The 20,220-nt window shown below is 31.9% G+C and overlaps 1 protein-coding gene and 1 pseudogene across 2 annotated transcripts in view; one reads left to right on the plus strand and one right to left on the minus strand.

Moving 5' to 3' along the window:
• SPRED1 (sprouty related EVH1 domain containing 1) overlaps positions 1–20,220 on the plus strand; it is a 101,992-nt gene that overhangs the window by 61,662 nt on the left and 20,110 nt on the right. For both annotated transcript variants that reach the window (XM_011354892.2, XM_023527738.1), the window contains 3 exons: positions 2,977–3,145; positions 3,866–3,915; positions 13,848–14,003. In XM_011354892.2, coding sequence (XP_011353194.1) covers positions 2,977–3,145; positions 3,866–3,915; positions 13,848–14,003 — 375 coding nt within the window. The remainder of the gene's footprint in view (positions 1–2,976; positions 3,146–3,865; positions 3,916–13,847; positions 14,004–20,220) is intronic.
• Positions 4,481–4,599, minus strand: LOC111736319 (annotated as a pseudogene).

Raw genomic sequence — 20,220 nt, forward strand, 5'->3', positions numbered from 1 at the left:
GTTAGGTTTAGTTGGTTTATTGTGCTAAGTCCTCAATTTCCTTCTGTTTGGTGGTTCTGTTGATTTTGTGAATTGGGCATTGCAGTTTTCAATTAGCTTCAAACTCTTTCTCCCTTAATTATACCAGTTTTTGCTTCTTGTGCTTTGATAGTATGTTATTAGATGCATAAATGTTTATTCTCATAGTCTCTTGTTCTTGTGAACCTTTTATTAATATATAATGTCCTCCCTTGTCTCTTGTGACCTTTTTGATTTAAAGTATATTTTGTCTGATATTAGTAAAGCCACCCCTGCTCTCTTTATTTGCATGGAATATCTTTTTCATCTTTCATTTGAACCTGTTCATGTCCGGCTTTAAGGTGAGTTCCTGGTTGGCAGCATATAGTTGGGTCATGTGCTTTTATCCATTCCTGCTAATCTCTGTCATTTGGTTGGAGAGTTTAATCCATTTACATTTAAAATAATTACTAGTGAGGGATTTACTTCTTTCCTTGAGGTTTTTTTTTTTATTATTATGTGCCTTATAACATTTTTAGTGCTCATTTCCTGCATTCCTGTCTTCTTTTGTGTTTGATTGTAGTCAAGTCTTTAAATTCCTTTCTTATTTTTTCTGTATATTTTATAGTTTTCTTTGTAGTTACTATAGAGATTACAATTTTTGTTATAACATTAATTGATTTTATACCAGTTTAACTTTAAAAACATACAGAAACTCTGCTTCTTTACAGCTTCATCCTCATCCCTTTCAGTTGTTGATATCACAAAATTACAACATTATACATTGTGTGCCCAGAAATATAAGCTAATAATTCTTTTAATTGTGTTAATCTATTGAATTTTATAGAAAACTATATTTGGGGTTACAAACCAAAGTTATATTAATAACTGGCTTTTACAGTAGTACTTTTTTTTCTTCAAATGTATTATTCTCATAAATTGTACAGAAACAAATATTGCAATTAAAAGCCATTGTTAAAATAATACTGCTACTATAATTGTCCATGTTTTTACCTTTATTGAGATCTTTATTTCTTTATATGGCTACAAGTTACTGTCTACTATCATTTCACCTTGTAGGACTCCTTTTACCTTTTTTTATAGAGAAGATCTAGTAGTAACAAACTCCCTCACTTTTGTTTATCTGGGAGTGCCTTAATTTTTTCCTCTCTTGGACAATGGTTTTGCCAGATATGGGATTCTTGGTGGACAGTTTTTCTTTTAGCACTTTGAATATATATGCCCTATGTTCTGGCCTCCAAAGTTTCCGAAGAGAAGTCCTTTGTTATCCTTATTTTGGATCCCTTGTATGTAATGATTCACTTTTCTTACTGCTTTCAGGATTCCCTGTGTGAAGGTCTTTTAGTTCATCTACTTTGGAATTTGTTGAGCTTGGATGTTTGTATCTGTATCTTTTATCAAATTTGGGGAGTTTCATCCATTGTCTCTACGAATTTTCTCTCTACTCCTTTTTCTCTTCTCCTTTTGCAACTCTCACGAAATGTATTTTGGCCCTCTTATGGTGCCCCACTGGTCCCTTGGGCTAGTTTGCTTTTCTTCATTCTTTTTGTTTGTTTGTTTCTCAGATTTAATCATTTAGACAGTCCTGTATTCAAGCTTAATGATTCTTCTTCCTGCTCAAATCTGATTTTTGAATTCATCTACTGAATTTTTCATTTCCGTTATTACAGTTTTCAACTCTAGAATTTCTTTTTAGTTTTTTCTTTTAGGTTTTTTTATCTCTTTACTAGTATTTCCATTTTGTTTATAAATCATTTTCTAGATTTTTTTCCATATCTTTATTTAGTTCTGTGAGCATCTTTAAGACATTAAAATTTTTTTCAGTTATAGTAGACATTCAAAATTATGTTAGTTTAAGACCTTTTTTTTTAAAAAAAAAAAAAACCTTTGTCTAGTAGATCTGCCATCAAGTCTTTTTTAAGAACAGTTTCTGTTTTTTTTTTTTCTTTCAGCCAGCCTTACTTTACTATTTCGTTGTATGCCTTGGGATTTTTCGTTGAACACTGGGCATTTGACTCTAATAATGTGGTAACTCCGGAAATCAGATTGTCTCCTTTCCCCAGGGTTTGCTGTTTTTACTATTGTTTTTTTTGTTTTGTGTTTTTGTTTTAATTGTTGTTGGTTTCCTCTGTACCAAGGATCAGCCTGAGGTATGAACTTAAAGTCTTCTCATCTTTTCTGAATCTTTCCCCAGGTATGCATAGTCCCTTTTAGTTTTCACATATATGTAGTTGTTTTTGCATGTTCTAGTTTTTAATGTCTTGCTGTCAAAATGGGAAAAAGTGAAAAATGACAGGTTAAAAAAAGGTACTGGCTCTTTAAATATCCTGCAAGTCACTTCATTTTCATGAGGAAAGACTTGAAATAATGAGGCAAGGTACAACAGCAGTGGCTGCCCTCCTCTTTGTCTTCACCTCTATGATCAGAAGCAGCAGCCAGTGATCAGAGCACAGATACCTGATATTTGGAGGACAGGATCCTTTTTACCCACCTTGGCTCCTATGATTTGTGTACAAGCTGTTCCAGGAATACACGCACTACGCCTGGCCATGTGGCTGGAAGTGAAGGATGGGTTGCTGTTACTGTTCTAATAGCTAAAATGGATGGAAATTAACCACAATTTACTGTCCATGTCTTTAACTGAAGGCAGTTAAAAGCCTTCAACAGGCTCCAGACTTCCAGCATGGTTATATCAGACAAATTCTGCCAGTCCCGTTCTTGTCTGGGTGGGGAGACAGATTCCTGGTGCTTCTTAGTCTGAATCCTCTTTAATCCCATCTTAATTTCTGTATTGAGTAACTTCGTGAAACAGGTTAAGTAACAAGATCTGTACTAATACATAGTGGAAATACTCATTAAAATATAATAGCTCTTTTCTCACCTCAATTTGTATTTTTAGAGCTACATTAGATACATTTGATATATCTATAGTAATTTTTGGCATTTAACTTTTGACAGGTGGTTTTGGAATGTATGCTTAAAAAAGACCTCATTTACAATAAGGTCACTCCAACATTTCACCACTGGAAGATTGATGACAAGAAATTTGGCCTTACCTTTCAAAGTCCTGCTGATGCTAGGGCTTTTGATAGAGGTATTCGAAGAGCTATAGAGGATATTTCTCAAGGTAAGTTTTCTTGACTGTTTTCTTAATTTTTGCCTACACTCATGTCCCCATAACAACATACTTCTTAAAGTAGGATCAAATAGATTGAGTTTAATGTTTAAAGACAGTTTATGAGAAGTTTATAAACTCCCAGCCATGCAGAGTAGACTGCAGTACTCAGCCTATCTTGTTATTTTTAAACATTGAAAATATTGAGCATAATGAAAATGTATACAGAGACATTAATGCGCAACGGTCAATAGTACAAATGACCATTAACTATCAATAGTGGGTTAAGGCTTTTTTTTTTTTTCTAAATAACACAACTAAAATCTTATCTCTAGGTACTAAATACTGTTTCCTGGTTCAGAGTATTTAGAAAAATTGAGAAATCATACATGGGATTACTTAAACACTGGAGGTGGGAGGTGCATATGCTCTGTCTAGCAATTTGAGTATTTTGGAGAAGTCAGGAGCAAGGCTTGCTAGAAATGGTATGATTTGACAAAAACATCTCTTAGGTAAGTAACTGGAAATTTACCTATAGAAGAGGAAATCACTTTATTCTCTATTCTTCTAAGAGAGGGGCAAGTATGAGTGGCCAACATGACTGGTTGCTAGACGGCCTCAGACTGATCTCTGATTATGCTCCTATAGTATACTGATGATATGTTCAATTAGTAATACTACAAAGCTAATACAAAAATTCTTTATTTAATTAACTTTTACCTGTTTTCTTAGGATGCCCAGCATTAAAAAATGAAACTGAAGGAGCAGGAGATGACTTACAAGTAAGTATTTTGGCTGAAAGGAATTTCTAAACATAAAGGATATAGAGGATGACTAGCCTTAATAAACAACTTGTGTAAATTTTTAAGAAAATTTCTTTGACACTGTTTTTGTTGGAAAATACCAAGAAAATAGAACGAACAGGATGTACGTATGTATGTACATATTATAGAGAGTTATTTTGGTTTAGTTTGGGTTGGTTTTTGGTTTTGTTTCATTTCATTTTGCTTTGAAGGCATTAGCTCATGAGATTATAGGGGCTGGCAAGTCCAAAATCCACAGGGTAGGCAGGCATGCTGGAAGTACTGTCATTAGTTGATGTTTTGGTCTTGATTAGGAAGGCAGTCTTTCCTCTTTGGGGCACCTCAGTCATTTAAGTGTTTTTATAATGAGGCCCACCCACCTCATGGAAGGTAATCACCTTAGAGTCTACAGATTTAAACGTTAGTCACATCTGAAAATTACCTTCACAGCAACATTTTTTTTTTTAGGCGAGGCAACCCTTGGTTGACCTCATAGATTGCAAGGACCTCGTCAGCTTACAATCCCTTATTTTTTTATTTTTTATGCCTACAGCACCTGGTCTTCCTAGGTGGTCTCCCATCTGAGTACTAACCAGGCCTGACCCTGCTTAGCTTCCGAGATGAGACGGGATCGAGCTTGTTTAGGGTAGCATGGCCGTAGACTCACAACAACATTTAGACTGGTGTTCAACCAAATACCAAGCTTGGCATTGTAGACTAGACAAGTTGACATATTATTAACTACCACAGATACCCCTCCCATGGGCAAGATACTTCTATAAAAATTCACAGAAAAGGAATTGCAAGTTGTTAATAACCATATGGACACCCTTCCCTTTTATCACGCCGGTAATCAGCAGGTAGTCTACATTAACATTATTTTGGTTAACAATGACCAGAGGTTTAAAAATTGATATTATCCCATGCTGTGTCTATCCATGAGACTGACAGATTGATAACACTGGTAGAGAAAATGTAGATTCGTAGATTCTATCTAGAAAGCAGTTTGGTAATATGTATAAAAGAGCCTTAAAAATAGAAGCTTTCGTGCCTGTTCATCCAGTGAATCAATTTGTAGTAATCTCACTAAGGAAGAAACACAAAAAAATTTTATACACAGCTTTGGGGGGCTGTGTGTATAAAATATTGATAGAAATGAGAAGCTATTTAGGAGAATGAGAATGATTGAATTAATTAAGGTATGTTTTTATCACAGTCATTAAAATTTTATTTTTTATGAATTTGCCATGTTATTGAGTAATAAAAACAGACAAAAATTATATGATGTCATTATTACTCAGCTAAAATGTTAAATATTTTTGTTAACTTTTAGATTATGGGATTCTGAGCTACATGGCTTTTTTATTAGTACTTTTATATATTTTTTAAGCTTGCTGCAATACTATTAATACTTTTAGAATAACACTAAAAGAATCTAAATTTCTATGTATACCTTGTATTAATGATCAGTAATTCATATTATTAAAATAGTTGTGACCTAAAGACATGGAAAAATGCTTTATGTACAGTCAGAATGTAGAAATATTTTTATTTTATTTGAGAAATATGTTTCCATAAAGTTTAAAGAAAAAACATAAATTGTTACCATAGATGATAACTGCCATCGTTATTTTTAAATATAGATTTTGGTGGTTTTTTTTTTTTCTATACATATAAATGTGTATGTACATATGTTATGATATCATTATACTGTAGTCTGGATTTTTTTCCACTTAAATACATAATATTTTCTGTGTTTTAAATGTTATTTCATATTTGTAATTTTTAATGTTTCCTGGAAATGGGTAAACATTTTGAAGTGCTCCCTATGATGAAAGTAAATTTGGTAAAAATTCAACTTAAGAAAGTAGTCAAAAAGATTTGACTACACTTTCATGAGGTCGCCAAGAGTTGGAGCTAACTCATTGTCATGTAACACATACTAAAAAAGGGTGGGGAGGTATTGAGATGCTAGCAAATATGTGAGTTAAAATTTTCTGAACATCTTATTTGAAAATTTTTTAAAAGAACCAATGTCTGGAATTAAAACTACCAAAGAAAACTCTTAAATTTGCATTATTATTTTATGATACGCCAAAGTTTTTGCTTTTCGTTCTTATTTTAGAATAATATATTGGAGGTATAAAGTATTCTAATTTATTGAGGTTTAAAGTACATCTTTGTTTCATAATTCACCTATGGGCTTGGCATAAACATTTTGAAATTATTTTGAGTACAAATTGATTTGTGGTAATGATTATGTCATGTTTACTTTATTGGTGATTAAATTGGTGTTAAATGAGTAACCTATTATCTAAATTTTTAAACCCAGAGGAGGTCATGATTATGCTATATTTAGATCTTAAGTGTCTCAAAGTTATTAAATATCAGAGTGGAAATCCTCTCCATTTTGAGTATTCATTCATTGAGCAAATATTTGAGTACCTATTCTGTGCCAATAAATACCTAGACATTTGGTTATTTGCTGGTGGACAACTTTCTGCTTTCAACAATTCCATATCCTCATCAGTTAGCATAAATTAACAAGATGTTTACCTTCTATTTCATAACTATATTTGAAGGATTTCATAACATCATTTGAATTTAATAAAATCATTTCATGCCCATCTTTTATCCCTGATGTTTATTACAGTGCTGATCACATACATAACTGGTACTCAAGAAAGGTTTTTTTTTTAAGAAAATTCTTTAAAAAAATTAGGATTTTTTTAAATCATAAGCAGTAATAAGGTAGGAATGACCTTTAAGTTTGATTTTTTTTTTAAACTAATGAGCCAGTTAAGGGTTTTTGTTGATAGTTTTTTAATGCAAGCTTATATTTGTTTTGAGATCATTTTTAATATCTTCCCCACCAAATTTGTCAGTTACAATAGCTCTAATTGTTCAGATATACTAGATTGGTAACAAAACCCATAAAAACTCACTTCACAACACACTTCACATTTTAAGAGGAAAAGAGATCAGATTTCATGCTTTGGGGCAGAAGGAAGATGATACCTAGTTGATCTGAAGTGAGAAGTACTTGACTAACTTACTCTTTTTTATAATTAGTAATGCCATTCTGAGCCCAAAAAGATTAACAGGCTGTGTAATTTTGCTTTAGACAAGGGAGTATAAATTGTTCGTGTACTTATTTTCAAAGGTGGTAACATTTTAATAAGACTCTATATCTGAAAACTCCTAAGTTACTGGATAGGTTTTATTTAGCTAGCAAAATGGATTTTATATTACTGTGACTTAATCACCATCCTACATTAAGTAATTATAGCTAAATTCCCAGCATCTTAGTACATTTTAGATTGAGTTTTATTTAATATTTAAAGAGGGGACAAAACAAAACCTATATAACCTTTTTGCATAACAATTTTTCATTATTTAAATTTTTTCTTGACTCTTAGACAAATACATCTTTATGTACAATTTTTGTATAGTTAGAAAATTATAAAGAAGAAATCAGGAATCATTTGTCCCCAGCCAGATGTAACTGCTATTAATATTTTAGGTACCCCTGCCTAGATTTTTTTTTTTTTGTATATTTGTTTTATTCTTTCATGTTATATTTAAATACATCTTTTTAAAAAACACCATTGGGATCGATCTCTTTTCCATTTTGATTGTTTTTAATAAGATTTTTGTATTGGTGATTATAGTGAGTGATGGTGGTAGTTGGCATTTAAGAAATATTACTTATGAAATTTGAACCCACACAGTTTATCATCACAGTCTTTGGATTTAGCCATTATATCATGTAACTGTACTACAGTTTATTTAACCATTCATGTTTCATTGAACATTTACTTTATTTTCTATAGCCTTTTAAATTAATTTTTGTTGGTATTTCTGAGTGTGACCTTAGGATAAAATCCTAGAAGTAAGTAGATTTGCCGGTTAAAGGATTGTATAGAGATTTATATAGTTATCAAGAACTATGTAACTACTGCCTATTAACACAAACAGATTTATAGACAATGAACAATCCCTGAAAACCTAATATCCACTTCTAAGCCAAACTAAACTTTCATTAGAAAGGTGCTTTAAGTTTTCTTTTTTTCTGTTGTTGATAGGGTGAAGGACTTGTTTTCAGTTTTTTTGCTAGGCATGTTATCTTGGTAAATGTCTTATACTTTCATGTTTTCATCACTGATTACTGTGTGCAGGTTGCTTAAACACAATAATGTGTATGTTATTAATGTTTTCAGGCAAAGTTTACAGACAAATGCAAAATTAGAAACTCAAGGGTCAGTTCATTCATATCCTTAAACGAATCAAAAGTAACTTTAAAAATCTAATGAACGAATAGGAGACAATGCATTGAATTGCTGCTACTGAATACTACTCCAAAATGTTAATAATGATTTTGCTGGGCTCGTGGAGTTATTAGTAATTTTTTTTCCTTTTCTGTGCTGTTTGCATAATTTCAGTATATTATTTTGAATGCCAAAAATAGCTTTGGTCACATTTTCAACATGCAGAGCTAAAATATAAGATTTCTTTATCAAAGAACATTTAAAATTCTTTCATAATGCTAAAATAAACTAAGAGTATAATTATTAACTTCATTTGTTAGATATGACTCAGCTACACATTTTCAAACCTAATTTGTGATGTACAAGTATAAGAATGAAGTTCTTGAGCAATAAGTAGACTGTGATATCACTTTTTTCATGCTTGATTGATTATTTATTAAAAGGTTTGCAGAACAACTTGGACGTTTTCTCTGCCTCAGAATTAACATAGGGAGAAAGGACAAAGGCAGGAGAAAACTAAAGTCTGTTTTCATTTTCTCTACAGCCCGAATTATTTTATTGCTTTACCCACATCGCTTTGCCTCTACAAACAAAATTGCTACAGTAGTCTTGGAAAAAGAAAAAGCTAAACAATCTCTTAGCAACCATAGGAGAATAATTATTATACCAACCTCTGATAGTGAAACAGTTTTCCATTGTACATTAAACTTTGCGTGGGATACTTTATAGATAATGCAGATGAGCCTATGGCAGCACAATACTAAAAGCATTGAGTGTGCATCATATAACTGCTATAGACAATTTTTTTTAAAGGTGAAGATCATGCAAATGTATGTGCAGTCTTTATACATGTTGTATATTAAATTTTCTATTCTCGTGAAAGATATTTGGCATTTCCCACACCTCACTTTAGATTGTGTCCACATCCCCATAGTAATTGTTTGGGTTTTTTTTTTAAGGATTATAATTCAGTAAAAAAACATCCGGACTTGACTAAGCCTGAAAACTTTTTATTTTTCACATCCAAATTAAGGAAATGTTTTGGTTATTATTAATTTTACTTATAGAAATGGTACAGATAATCTTCTTGGAGAATAACAGTAAAATTTTTTTCTTAATTAAATTGGCAAAGATTGGTAAATGATACTGCCCAGTGTGGGCAAATGTGTAAGGAAATGGTTTCTCTATCATGTACTATTTCATACATTTCTAAAAATAAAAGAACTCCTTAACAAAAAAATCTTCACTCACAAAGGAATTAATTTTAATAAGTTAAAAGTTCAAAGTACACAAAAAGTAATTCTTTCCATTAATGAACCTCTTTGGAATAGGTAAAAAGTAAAACCTATACATTCATTCATTTGTTGGAACAATTATTGTTCTTTTGTTCATTCTCAAAATTTCTTGTTTGTGTAAAGAAAATAATGTAATTTTAGTGAGACAAAAATTATCATAGAAATTAAAATAACAAACATATATGAGTGAAATCGTGATAATGTCTAGTCTTGGTGAAAATTTGGAGTGTTGTTTGTGGATACATGCATTGTTAAAACCAACTTGGAAAGTAATTTTTATTATGTAAACTGGACCATATGTATATCCTACAATCCAGCATTTCCACTCTTGGATATATTACCATAAAAACTCTTGTACATATGTACCATGAGGGCTGTACAAGAATATTCTTAGAAACATGTTGAAATAGGAAAAAATTAACTGTTTCATCTTAGGCAAGTTATGTAGTTTCTTTGATCTTTAGTTTCTACATATAGAACAGAGACATGATAATACTATGTACCTCCAAGGGTTTGGGGATTAAATAAGTTAACCCATATAAAGTACTTGGGACAATGTCTGATACATAGAAAATGCTCAATATGTGTTAGTTATCATTGCTACAGAGAAGTGAAAATATGAGCTATTGCTACATGTCAGCATGTAGCAATATGTCAACATGAATGAGTTTCACCCCCAAAAAGTTGATCATAATAAGCAAGTCCTGTAATGTCCCAAATAGCATGATATCAGTCAAATAAAATTCAAAAGCATCTAAAACTAGTTTATGGATAATACCTTGTGGGAAAACTGTAAGGAAGAGTAAGAAAATGAAAAAATACAACAACTTCAAGATACTGTTTACCTGTTGGCACTTTAAGTGGTAGATACGGGAGATGTTAACATGGAAAAATGCATAGGAGTTACTTGTGTTGGTTATATTCTCTTATATTGGGTGACACGTATACACATTTCATTATTTTTATGCTATTATGTGTATAGTCCTTTACGATATTTCTTTAAAGTAATATCAATTGTTTGGTGTATATCCTTCCTGATATAAAATTTAAAAATATCTGTCCACCTGTCTATCAGTTAAACAGATAGGATCATGCCATACTGACAGTTCTGTACCTAGCCTGTTCACATTTAACAATATCTTGTGAGTGCTGCATACAGATCTTTTTAATGTCTGCACAGAATTCTATCATATTTATATCATAATTTTTTAACCAGTCCTCTGCTGATATAGCCATATGATTTTGTCTTTTTTGTCGTTAAAAATAGTGCTACCGTGATTATTTGTATATATATCTATATATATACCTTCTCGAAGAACTGCACTACCACCAACAGTGTAAAAGTATTCCTATTTCTTCACAAACTTTTGCTAACATTGAGTACTATTTATCTTTTCCATCTTTCTAATCTGTATAGAAAATTAGCATATTTTGACGTCTTTAGCTGAGAGAAGTTCAGCATCTTTTCATATACTTACCGTCTGTTTTTTCCCTATAAAATAAAATTGGACTTATATTCTGTACATCAATGTTTCTAGGGGGAGAGGGCCCATTTATGTGGATTGTGTAAATTATGTATTTTATGGAAGTGTTCCTCAGACAATACTGATGGTCTTTCCTCTCCTCTCCAGTATGTGCGAGATTTCCCAACACGGCTTTATAATGGGAGACCTTGAAGGGTTCCAAGTAGAAAAATCAGTCTTTTATATTTTTATGGTTATGATAGTGCTGTAAATAAAATTACGTATACTGACTATTTAACACTAAACATTTCCCCACATAGTAGATACTATTCATAAACTTAATTTCAAGTGACCACTTAATACTGTTAACTGGGCATACCATAATTTACTTAACCAATTCCTTATTTTGAGACATTAAGGTTATTTCTTTTTTTGCTATTAAAAATAGTTCTGAGAAAAATATATTGTGCCTAAATCTTCTGTCGTGTAATACTTTTTTTAAAAACTAATTTCAAGAAGTGGTTAAAATGTGTGAATATTTTAAAAGCTTTTGCTGTATTTTACTAAAATGGCTTTTCAAAATGGTTGTTGCAGGGTTTATTGTTGTATATAGAATTAGCAATGAAAGAATGACCATTCATCACCACTTTTTTTTTAACTTTATCAATTTAACATACATCTAAATTCATAACTTGCTGAAATATACATAATTAAATAGTAGGAAAATATTCTTTTCCAGTTTAGGATTCTCTAAAAATGTTTGTTTTTCACAATTCATGTATAGTATGTGCCTTGTTATAGATTGTAGACTCTTCATTCTCAAATAGTGAGGGTTTTTGTTTTTTGTTTTTACAATACTAGACGTATGAAAGATGTTTTAGTTATTTTATTAGCTGAGACCCACTTAGCCGTATATTCGAATTCACTGTGTGATATGAAATACTTCTAGTTAATTGGTTATTTTCGGCTATTTTGGTAAAAATTTTTAAGCAGAACTAAATCATTTGTTACCCAAATATACACATTTTTATTTAATAACAAAACAGTAAATACTTTTTGTAGTTTTTAATCCTTTGAGTATCTTAACTAACCCTGAGATTGTTAATATGAATATTATACCCAATTTATAATAAAAAGAAATTGTGATTCAGAGGAGTAAATTGCTTAAATTTTATTACCTAGTTGGATGAGACAAGGTTCCAACCTAAGCCCTTACTCTAAATCCTTTTATTCCTGGTGTTTTCTTCTATTCACTTTGCTTAATTTTTGACAATTGCTTGAGTTATTTGTTTTGAGAACTCTCTAGAACAAATAAGTGTGTTTTTATTCTTCCAAATTTTGATCATGCATTTCGAAAGAATGTATGCTGGATACCAGTATTTAGCCAGCTCCTTTCCAATAATTTAGCATTAACTGTCGAAACACATTTGGATAACTGTTATGAAAATTAGCTAAATATAGCAATTAACTGGGTTTGACATATTTAGTTTTAAGTGACAATAGATTCTCAGATATATTTTAAGTTAAATTTCTTATTCCCTAATAAAATAATGGCTTTGAATTTTCAGAACATTTTCACAGGTATTCTTTCTCATCTCACTAAGTTTTTATGACAATCCATGTCATAAAAGAGTATAGGAATTATAATTACTTGATAATTGAGACAACTGGGTTCCAAAGAAATTAAATGTCACAAGGTTACTTTGTTTCAGAGCAAAGACTAGAACTTGAATTTATAAATTTAAAGTATCTTAGACATTAATGAACTTTATTGCTTAATTTTAGAAGTAACACCAAAATTTTTTGATTTTTTAAAATTTTATTTTAAAAACTTATAAAGATTTGTACCTTTAAAATTGTTAGCCCTATCGTGATTTCTCTAAATTATTTTAGAATAAACCAGTGGAAGTGTTTCTGTCATTTTCACTTGGATGTCACTGTTTTTTTTCCAAATAATTATATGATAATGGGAAAAGTTATATCAAATAGTTATTTCATTTCTTAAAGAAAAAGAAAAGAAACAATTAAAATGTGTGTAGGACTTTTCATTTTGTAATGTGCTAAGTTTCACTTATTTAACATTTATTTCACAGGAATTATTGTTTATGAAATTTTAAAGGCAAATCTTTACTGACTGTCATTGAGCATATCCCCTACCTAAGTCTCATGTGATTTTAATTTTTCTAAATAATCAGCAAGTTCAGGCTACATGATTCATTCATTCATTATTCAAAAAGGTCATGGACTGCTGTCTTCTTCTGATCCCCTCTATCACATACGATTACGCAGTCCTTGGTACATGCCTTTCTTTTGACTTGCAAAAGTTTTGTTGATTTGTATTTTCTTCCTAATGTTTTCTTCATATTCTATGTATGATACCACCTTTAGTTATAATTAAAAGCTTCATTATAATTAGCTCTCTCACACATGGAATGGTTAACCTTCTAATTCTTCCTAAGTTCTTTTCTGTAAGAAAGCCCATTTTGCTCATAAAATCGATTTAAAAATTTTTTTTTTTTTTTTTGAAATTTACTTTGATTTAGCTCAGAATCATACACATTTGAGTTTTGGGAGTTGCTATTCATTGTGACGGCGGTGGTGTGTTCTGACTGATTTGCAAAATATCTGTTAGAGAGTGAAGTATCTAATTTTTTTTTTAATTTATTTTTTTATGATGACATTAGTTAATGAAATCCAGTAAGTTTCAGCTGTACACTTTAACAGTAAGGCATATATATATTTACACTGTTCACCTACCATAGTTGGATTTCTTTCTGTCACCACATATTTGACCCCCTTTACCCCATCTACCTCCCCCCAAGTATCTAATTTTTTATTGTTTTTTATATTCTGGCAACTAATGATTTGGGGATTATTCCCATTAGGCAACTGAAGAAGAGGATACTCCCAGTACTCTAGTGAAAGATCATCTTTTCCAGCAAGAGACAGTTATTACCAGTGAGCCTTATAGAAGCTCAAGACCTTCTCTCTTTGAAGATCTGAATGCCAGAAGAGTCTACTTGCAAAGCCAAGCCAATCAGGTGAGAAGACATTTTTCAGTGTATTATTCATATGTATAGAAATCAGACGTGTTAGACAAGAACATCAAAGCCATCTACCCTTTTCCAGACAAAATAAACAACAGTAGGAACCCAGGAGAATATGATTTATAATGAATCAAATCCAGACAGCTGCCTTCTCTGTGTCCTCATGTGGCATAGAGAGAGAGAGAGAGCACTAAAGTGAGCATACTCTGGTGTCTCTTTCTTATAAAGGCACTAATTCTGTCAGACCAGGACCACACCCTTTATGATCTAACTACTTTCTAAAGGCCTCATCTCTCTAAATACCATCACACTGGGGGGTAGTTTTTCATATGAATTTTGGCAGGACATAAATATTTAGTTCATAACAGGAAGCAACATAAATAAAAGCATGCACAATCTAGGGGAAAAAACAATGTGGAGGGTAGAAAAGAGGAAGATAGAACAAAGGCCCAGATTGTTGTGCTTTTTATGTTCTGCAAAAACACCTGGACTTTATCTTGTTTGTTGCCCCACAAATCTGGGTACACGGTCACCTACCAGAAGACACAAGAAACCACAGGTTAATAAACACAGTGAATTTTTATGGAGTGTCAGTTTTACTCAAAAACAAGAAATTCCCAAATGGTGTATCAGTGGTGGGAATTTTCCTGAACACTTGGTATTGCTCTTCTTTTTCTCCCAATTTAGTCATTTGATGGAAGTAAAGTAATATTTATATTGTGAATTTATACTTTTCTGATTACTGCTGATATTGAGCAACTTTTTTCTTACGCTTCTTGACCATTTGGAAATTGTTTTGTAAAGTGTCATTTTGTTTTTGCCCATCTTATATTGAGTTGTCTTATAATCATTCTTTTTATTTATTTGAGAAATAAGTTCTTTGTTGGGTTTATATATTGCAGGTGTATCTTCTATCCTGTGGTTTGCCTTTTCAGTCTCATAGTAATGTCTTTTGCTGAATAAAAGTTTTAAATTTTAATAAAAGCAACTTAGTAATTTTTTCCTCTATAGTTAGTTTTTTTTATGTGCTGTTTCAGAAATCTTTGGGTATCCTCACCAGATCATGAAGATATTTTATATTGTCTTTCAGAAGCTTAACTATTTTTCCTTTCATTTGATCTTTATAAATGGTGTGAGATTAGGTCAAGATCTCCCCCCAACCTGGGGAGCCAATTGATCTAGCATCATCTAGTGAAAAGTCCGTGGTTTCTAAAACTGCATTGCACTTGTCACATGACTAATATATATGTGGATCTCTTTCTAATCTCTGTTCTGTTCCCCTAGCATATTTGTCTATTTTTCACCTTTACTAGACTTTTTAAATTATTATATAGCTTTACAGTAATTCTGGATTCTGGGAGTTATGTCCTATAACTTTGTCCTTCAAAATTTTTGTTGTCTGGTTAATGACTCAACGTATGGTCAAGTGCTAGTACTCTTGAAAAGAATGTGTCTTCTTAGTTGTTGGATGCAGTGTTCTTTATATATATTAGATCAGGTTTGTTGCTGGACATCTGTTTGAACCTATGTTCAAATTTTATATATCCTTATACTTTTTTATTTAATTCGTTAGTAACTAAGCAAGGTATGTTAAAAAATCTCCAACTGTGATTGTAGAATCATCTTTCAATTCTATCAACTCTTGCTTTTCAAAGCTGTTATACATTGCACATAATTTCGCAATTGCTCTATCTTTTTTTGAATTGACTTTTTTGCGATTATGAAATATCTTTCTTTATCTCTGGTAATACTTCTTGCCTGAAAGTCTGCTTTGTGTGATGTTAGTATGGCTACATCAGTTTTCTTTTGGTTAGCACAGTACATATTTTCCCATCCTTTTACTTGGAATATTTCTATATCTTATGTATATATAAGATGTCTCTTTTCAACCATATATAGTTGGACTTTTTTTCCCCAGGTGTCTTTGAGGTTTTTGTTCATTTACTTTTACTGCAATTACTGATAAATTTAATTATAAATCTATCATCTTGTTTTCTGTCTGTCCTGTTGATTCTCTGCATATTTCTTCCTTTCTTCACTTTGCTTATTTAACTACTTAATTTTCCCCTTTATTAATTAGTAATACAGTTGTTCAATATTTTTATTAATTATTCTAAATATTATAGTATGCATCATTGGCTCCTTAGAATTGACTTTTTTTTTTTCTTTTTTTTTTTTTTTACTATTTCCTGGACAATGCAGGGATCCTATAATACCTTAACACCATTTATCCCTCATTTACTTTTTGTGGTGTTGTCATGAATTTTAATTCATTCTCACTTTATCTCTCTCTCTCTCTCTGTATATACTTATATATATGAAAAACCTCACACAATATTATTTTAAACAGTCAATATTTATTTAGATTTATCTACTTATTTATGAATTTTTATATTCTTCAACCCCTTGTTTATTACCATACTTCCATCTAGGATTATTTGCTGTTTATTGCTGTCAATCTCAATTTTTGTTTTTTTGGAAACATCTTTTATTTCCTCCATTTTTGATGGATTTTTTGCTGACTATTGTGTCTAAGTTAACATTTATTTTCTTTTAACACTTTAGAAGATGTCGTACCATTGTCTTATAGTTTTCCATCATTGCTATTAAGAAATACTGTTTTTATCTTTGGCTTTGAGCTGTTTGATTTTGCTATGTCTAGATATTATGTTATTTATCTAGTTTGGGTTTATAGAGCTTCCTGAATCTGTGCCTTTTTATATTTGAATAGATTTAGAAATTTCTCCACCAAGTGTCCCTTCAAATAATATTTCTAGATCTGAGGTTTAAGGGGAGAGATCAGGATTCGAGATAAAATTTGAGAATCGTTATTCAAAGATGGAAATTAAAATTAGAATGGTTAGAATTATTTCATAATTACTTTATTAAGAACAGTGTTCAGAACTAGAACACTGGGGTGTCTAAATATTAAAAGACAGTGAGGTAAAGAAAAATGGTCACACAGGTAGGAGAATTAGGGTAGGGTAATGTTTCAGAAGCATAGAAAGGAGAGTTGAAAGGAAATGATAGGGAAATTAATGTCTTGCAGTTAAATGACCCAATAAAATTTGAATTCATCTCTAAAACGTAATTGGTAACAGCACAGTTTTAGTGAGATTAGGAGACATTCATGATGGGAGAGGAAACATTTCTTTTTTATGGGCTCCTTTCAAAAAGTTTGGCTATAAAGGTCTTTTTTTTAGAGCTTAATGGTGTGTGGGGCCAAGGAGTGAAAATGCTTATAATTTGAAGGGATAAAGAAGAGAAGGTAACGATTCAGGTTAGAGAACACAGGTCAAGGAGGTAGCATTACTTCAACCTTCAAAGCCAAAGAAAAGTTTATTTAAAATTACAGATTTATTATAAAGGAGACAGAAATTTAATTAAATTCAAACTTTATCAATTCAGCATTGTGGACCCCAGCGTTCTTGGATGAGCCTAAAATTTAACTCTTTTTTCTTTTCTTTTTTTTTAATCCTAAAGACTTGAATAGGATTGGGGGGCAGCAGTTGAAGAGAAAATGAAAAACCTTCTAGATTATCTGGTAACTTTTCTAATAGCAACTCTCAATACAGCCATAATCATATAAATATAGTTTGAAATATTTAAGTCGAACACAGATTGTGAGAGGTTCTTTGCTAATAGATCTGATTAGGTTATTAAAGGTTGCAAGAAACATACATTCTCAGGCTATTTCAAGACGGTCAGGACTTATTGTAAGCACCTGGGCAAATACCATGATAAAAGCACATATTCAGACAACCTCCCTGTTTCTCTCAAAATTACAACTTCACTTTAGGTTGTCTCTTGGTTTTCCTTCACTCTGATTAGTTCTACTTACCAGTAATTGTCATCTAAGTATATCATTTATACATTTGCTCAGTGCACAAATTTGAATTCATCCTGATTCATCCTCTCTTCTTCTGACACTCTGTCTATCTAGTCAGTCAACAATTCTGTAAGCTCTACATTCAAAGTATATTTCTTCTTCTTACCTCCATAATTTCTTACATATTTCTACCCATCTTACCCACACACATCGCCAATCTCCACGTAGTAGCCAAAGTAATCGTTCAAAGATATAAATTAGATCATATCACCAACCTGCTCAAAACTTTCAAAAAGTGTATAATCTCATTTAGAATAATATTCAGAGTTTTAACAAAGCTACTGTATAGATGATTTTCTTGGCTTCTCCAGATTTACTTTTTATTAATCGTTCTCTCTCACTGTCTCAAATACCCCGACTTTCCATGTTTTAAATGTATTAAGAATTTATCTGTGCCTCAGATAAATTTATCTCTTTCCTCTATTTGAAACACTTTTCCCCCAGGTCTTCATAGAGCTAGTTTCTCACTTCAGATCACCTTTTCCGTGAAGCCTTCCCTGAGCACTCTAAATAAAATAGTAACCTCTCCATTGATATATCCTTATTCTGCTTTATTTTTCTTCATAATACTTATTACTTTCTGACTTTATATATTTTTCTCCTATTTGTAATTTTTTGTTTGTTCACATTTACAGTAACTTAGAAGTTTCTGAAACAGAGTAAGCATCCAGTAAACATTTGTTGAGAGAAAATGAATAAATGCTAACAGCTTCGCCTTGGAAGCGAACAGTGTTTTGACTCAGCTTATTCCTAGTCTTGTTATCATTCAGTATTGGAAACTTGGTTAATTTAAGATCATTTGGTCGTAAGTAACAGATCCATTCAAACTAGCTTAAGGGAAGACGACTTTATTTTATGACAAAATGGCATTTCTCAGAATTCATTTTAAGAATAATAAGGCTAAGACTTTGGGGAACTGAAAGATATTAGGTAACTTTTCTCTTTTCCCACTCCCTCTCCTCCCTTCTGTTCTACCGACACATACCCCATGTGACCATTTATCTTTGTTTCTCATTACACATCTGTTTCTTTCTTTTTCTCTATAGTTTAGGTTCTTTGTTGCCTCATCAGTTTATAAACAGTCATGACTATCAGAATATCAGGCATAGCCCTTTAATCTACATGATATTCCAGCCTAGAGTTACAGATCAGAGAGTTCGTCCACCCAGCACTGGCAGAGCTGAACACTAAACACCAAGAATTGCGGTAGAGAAAGATTGGTTATTTTATTATGAATGGTGCCACCCAGGAGAACAGGAAGCTAATACTGGGATCCAGGGTTCAGGGCAGATTTTTAAGGGTCTAAGGGAAACAGGTATGCAGAAGCTCTGACGGGGCAAGTTTTAATTAGAAGACTTTGGAGCTTGGCCATTTATGGTAAAGGGCATCAACACAAGATCTTCTGGACAGTGGATCCTTTGCTTCTGGACAACAGACTCCTTGTTTCTGAAAAGATTTTAGTGTTCAGGTTCTATTTATGTCCTGGTCCTTTGGTTCTGGTGGAGTGCAAGGGAGACTTTAGTCTGGGTCTAGCTGGAGGTCAGCGTTCTCTCCTCTGCACATGCTTCAGCTGTATGACTTGTGGTTTTGGTCTGTTGTCTCTGAAAAGCAACTTGGTATCATGTTAAAACAGGATAGGACCATTTTGAGCTGGTTCTGTGGTTATAATAGATCCCTATACTATAAATCAGTGTCATATTCTTAAAAGAAGAAAGCTGATTGGCTCAGTTTAGGGCAGGTTTATATAGCTCACATAGCTGTCCATTCCAAGATTTATAGGATGGACAGATTTAAATTAGGCATTAGGGGAAAGTTATTCCCTGGATAGAAGTTTTTGCAATAATGGGTAAGATCTCAGACTTTAGATGCAGGCAGATCTAATTATACTTCCCGGCTTTTTAACTTAAAATTACAAAGCTCCTCATATATAAATAGCAATAATAGTAAGACTCCTATAGTGTTATTTTAGGGGTTAAAAAAAGTCATTCATATTCATGCATTGATACGTATATGATATATATACATATGATAAATTTTTGAATACCCATATATCAGGCCTCTATTCTAAGTCTTGGGAAGAACTGTGAACAAGGATATGAACCATAGCCTCATGGAGGATATAAATGCTAGTGAGGAAGATAGACAATAAATAAGTTTAAAAACCAGTACTATTTCAGATAGTAATAAGAGCTATGAAACAAAGTAATGGGACTTATGATTGGGGAAAGCTTCTGAAGAAATATTTATATGCAGATATATGATGTTTCAAAACAAAACAGCCATATGAAAATCTAGAGGGGGGAATAATCCAAGCAGCAGCTT

The sequence above is a fragment of the Pteropus vampyrus genome, unplaced genomic scaffold, assembly GCF_000151845.1.
Source record: "Pteropus vampyrus isolate Shadow unplaced genomic scaffold, Pvam_2.0 Scaffold19, whole genome shotgun sequence".
NCBI classification, from domain to species: Eukaryota; Metazoa; Chordata; class Mammalia; order Chiroptera; family Pteropodidae; genus Pteropus; species Pteropus vampyrus.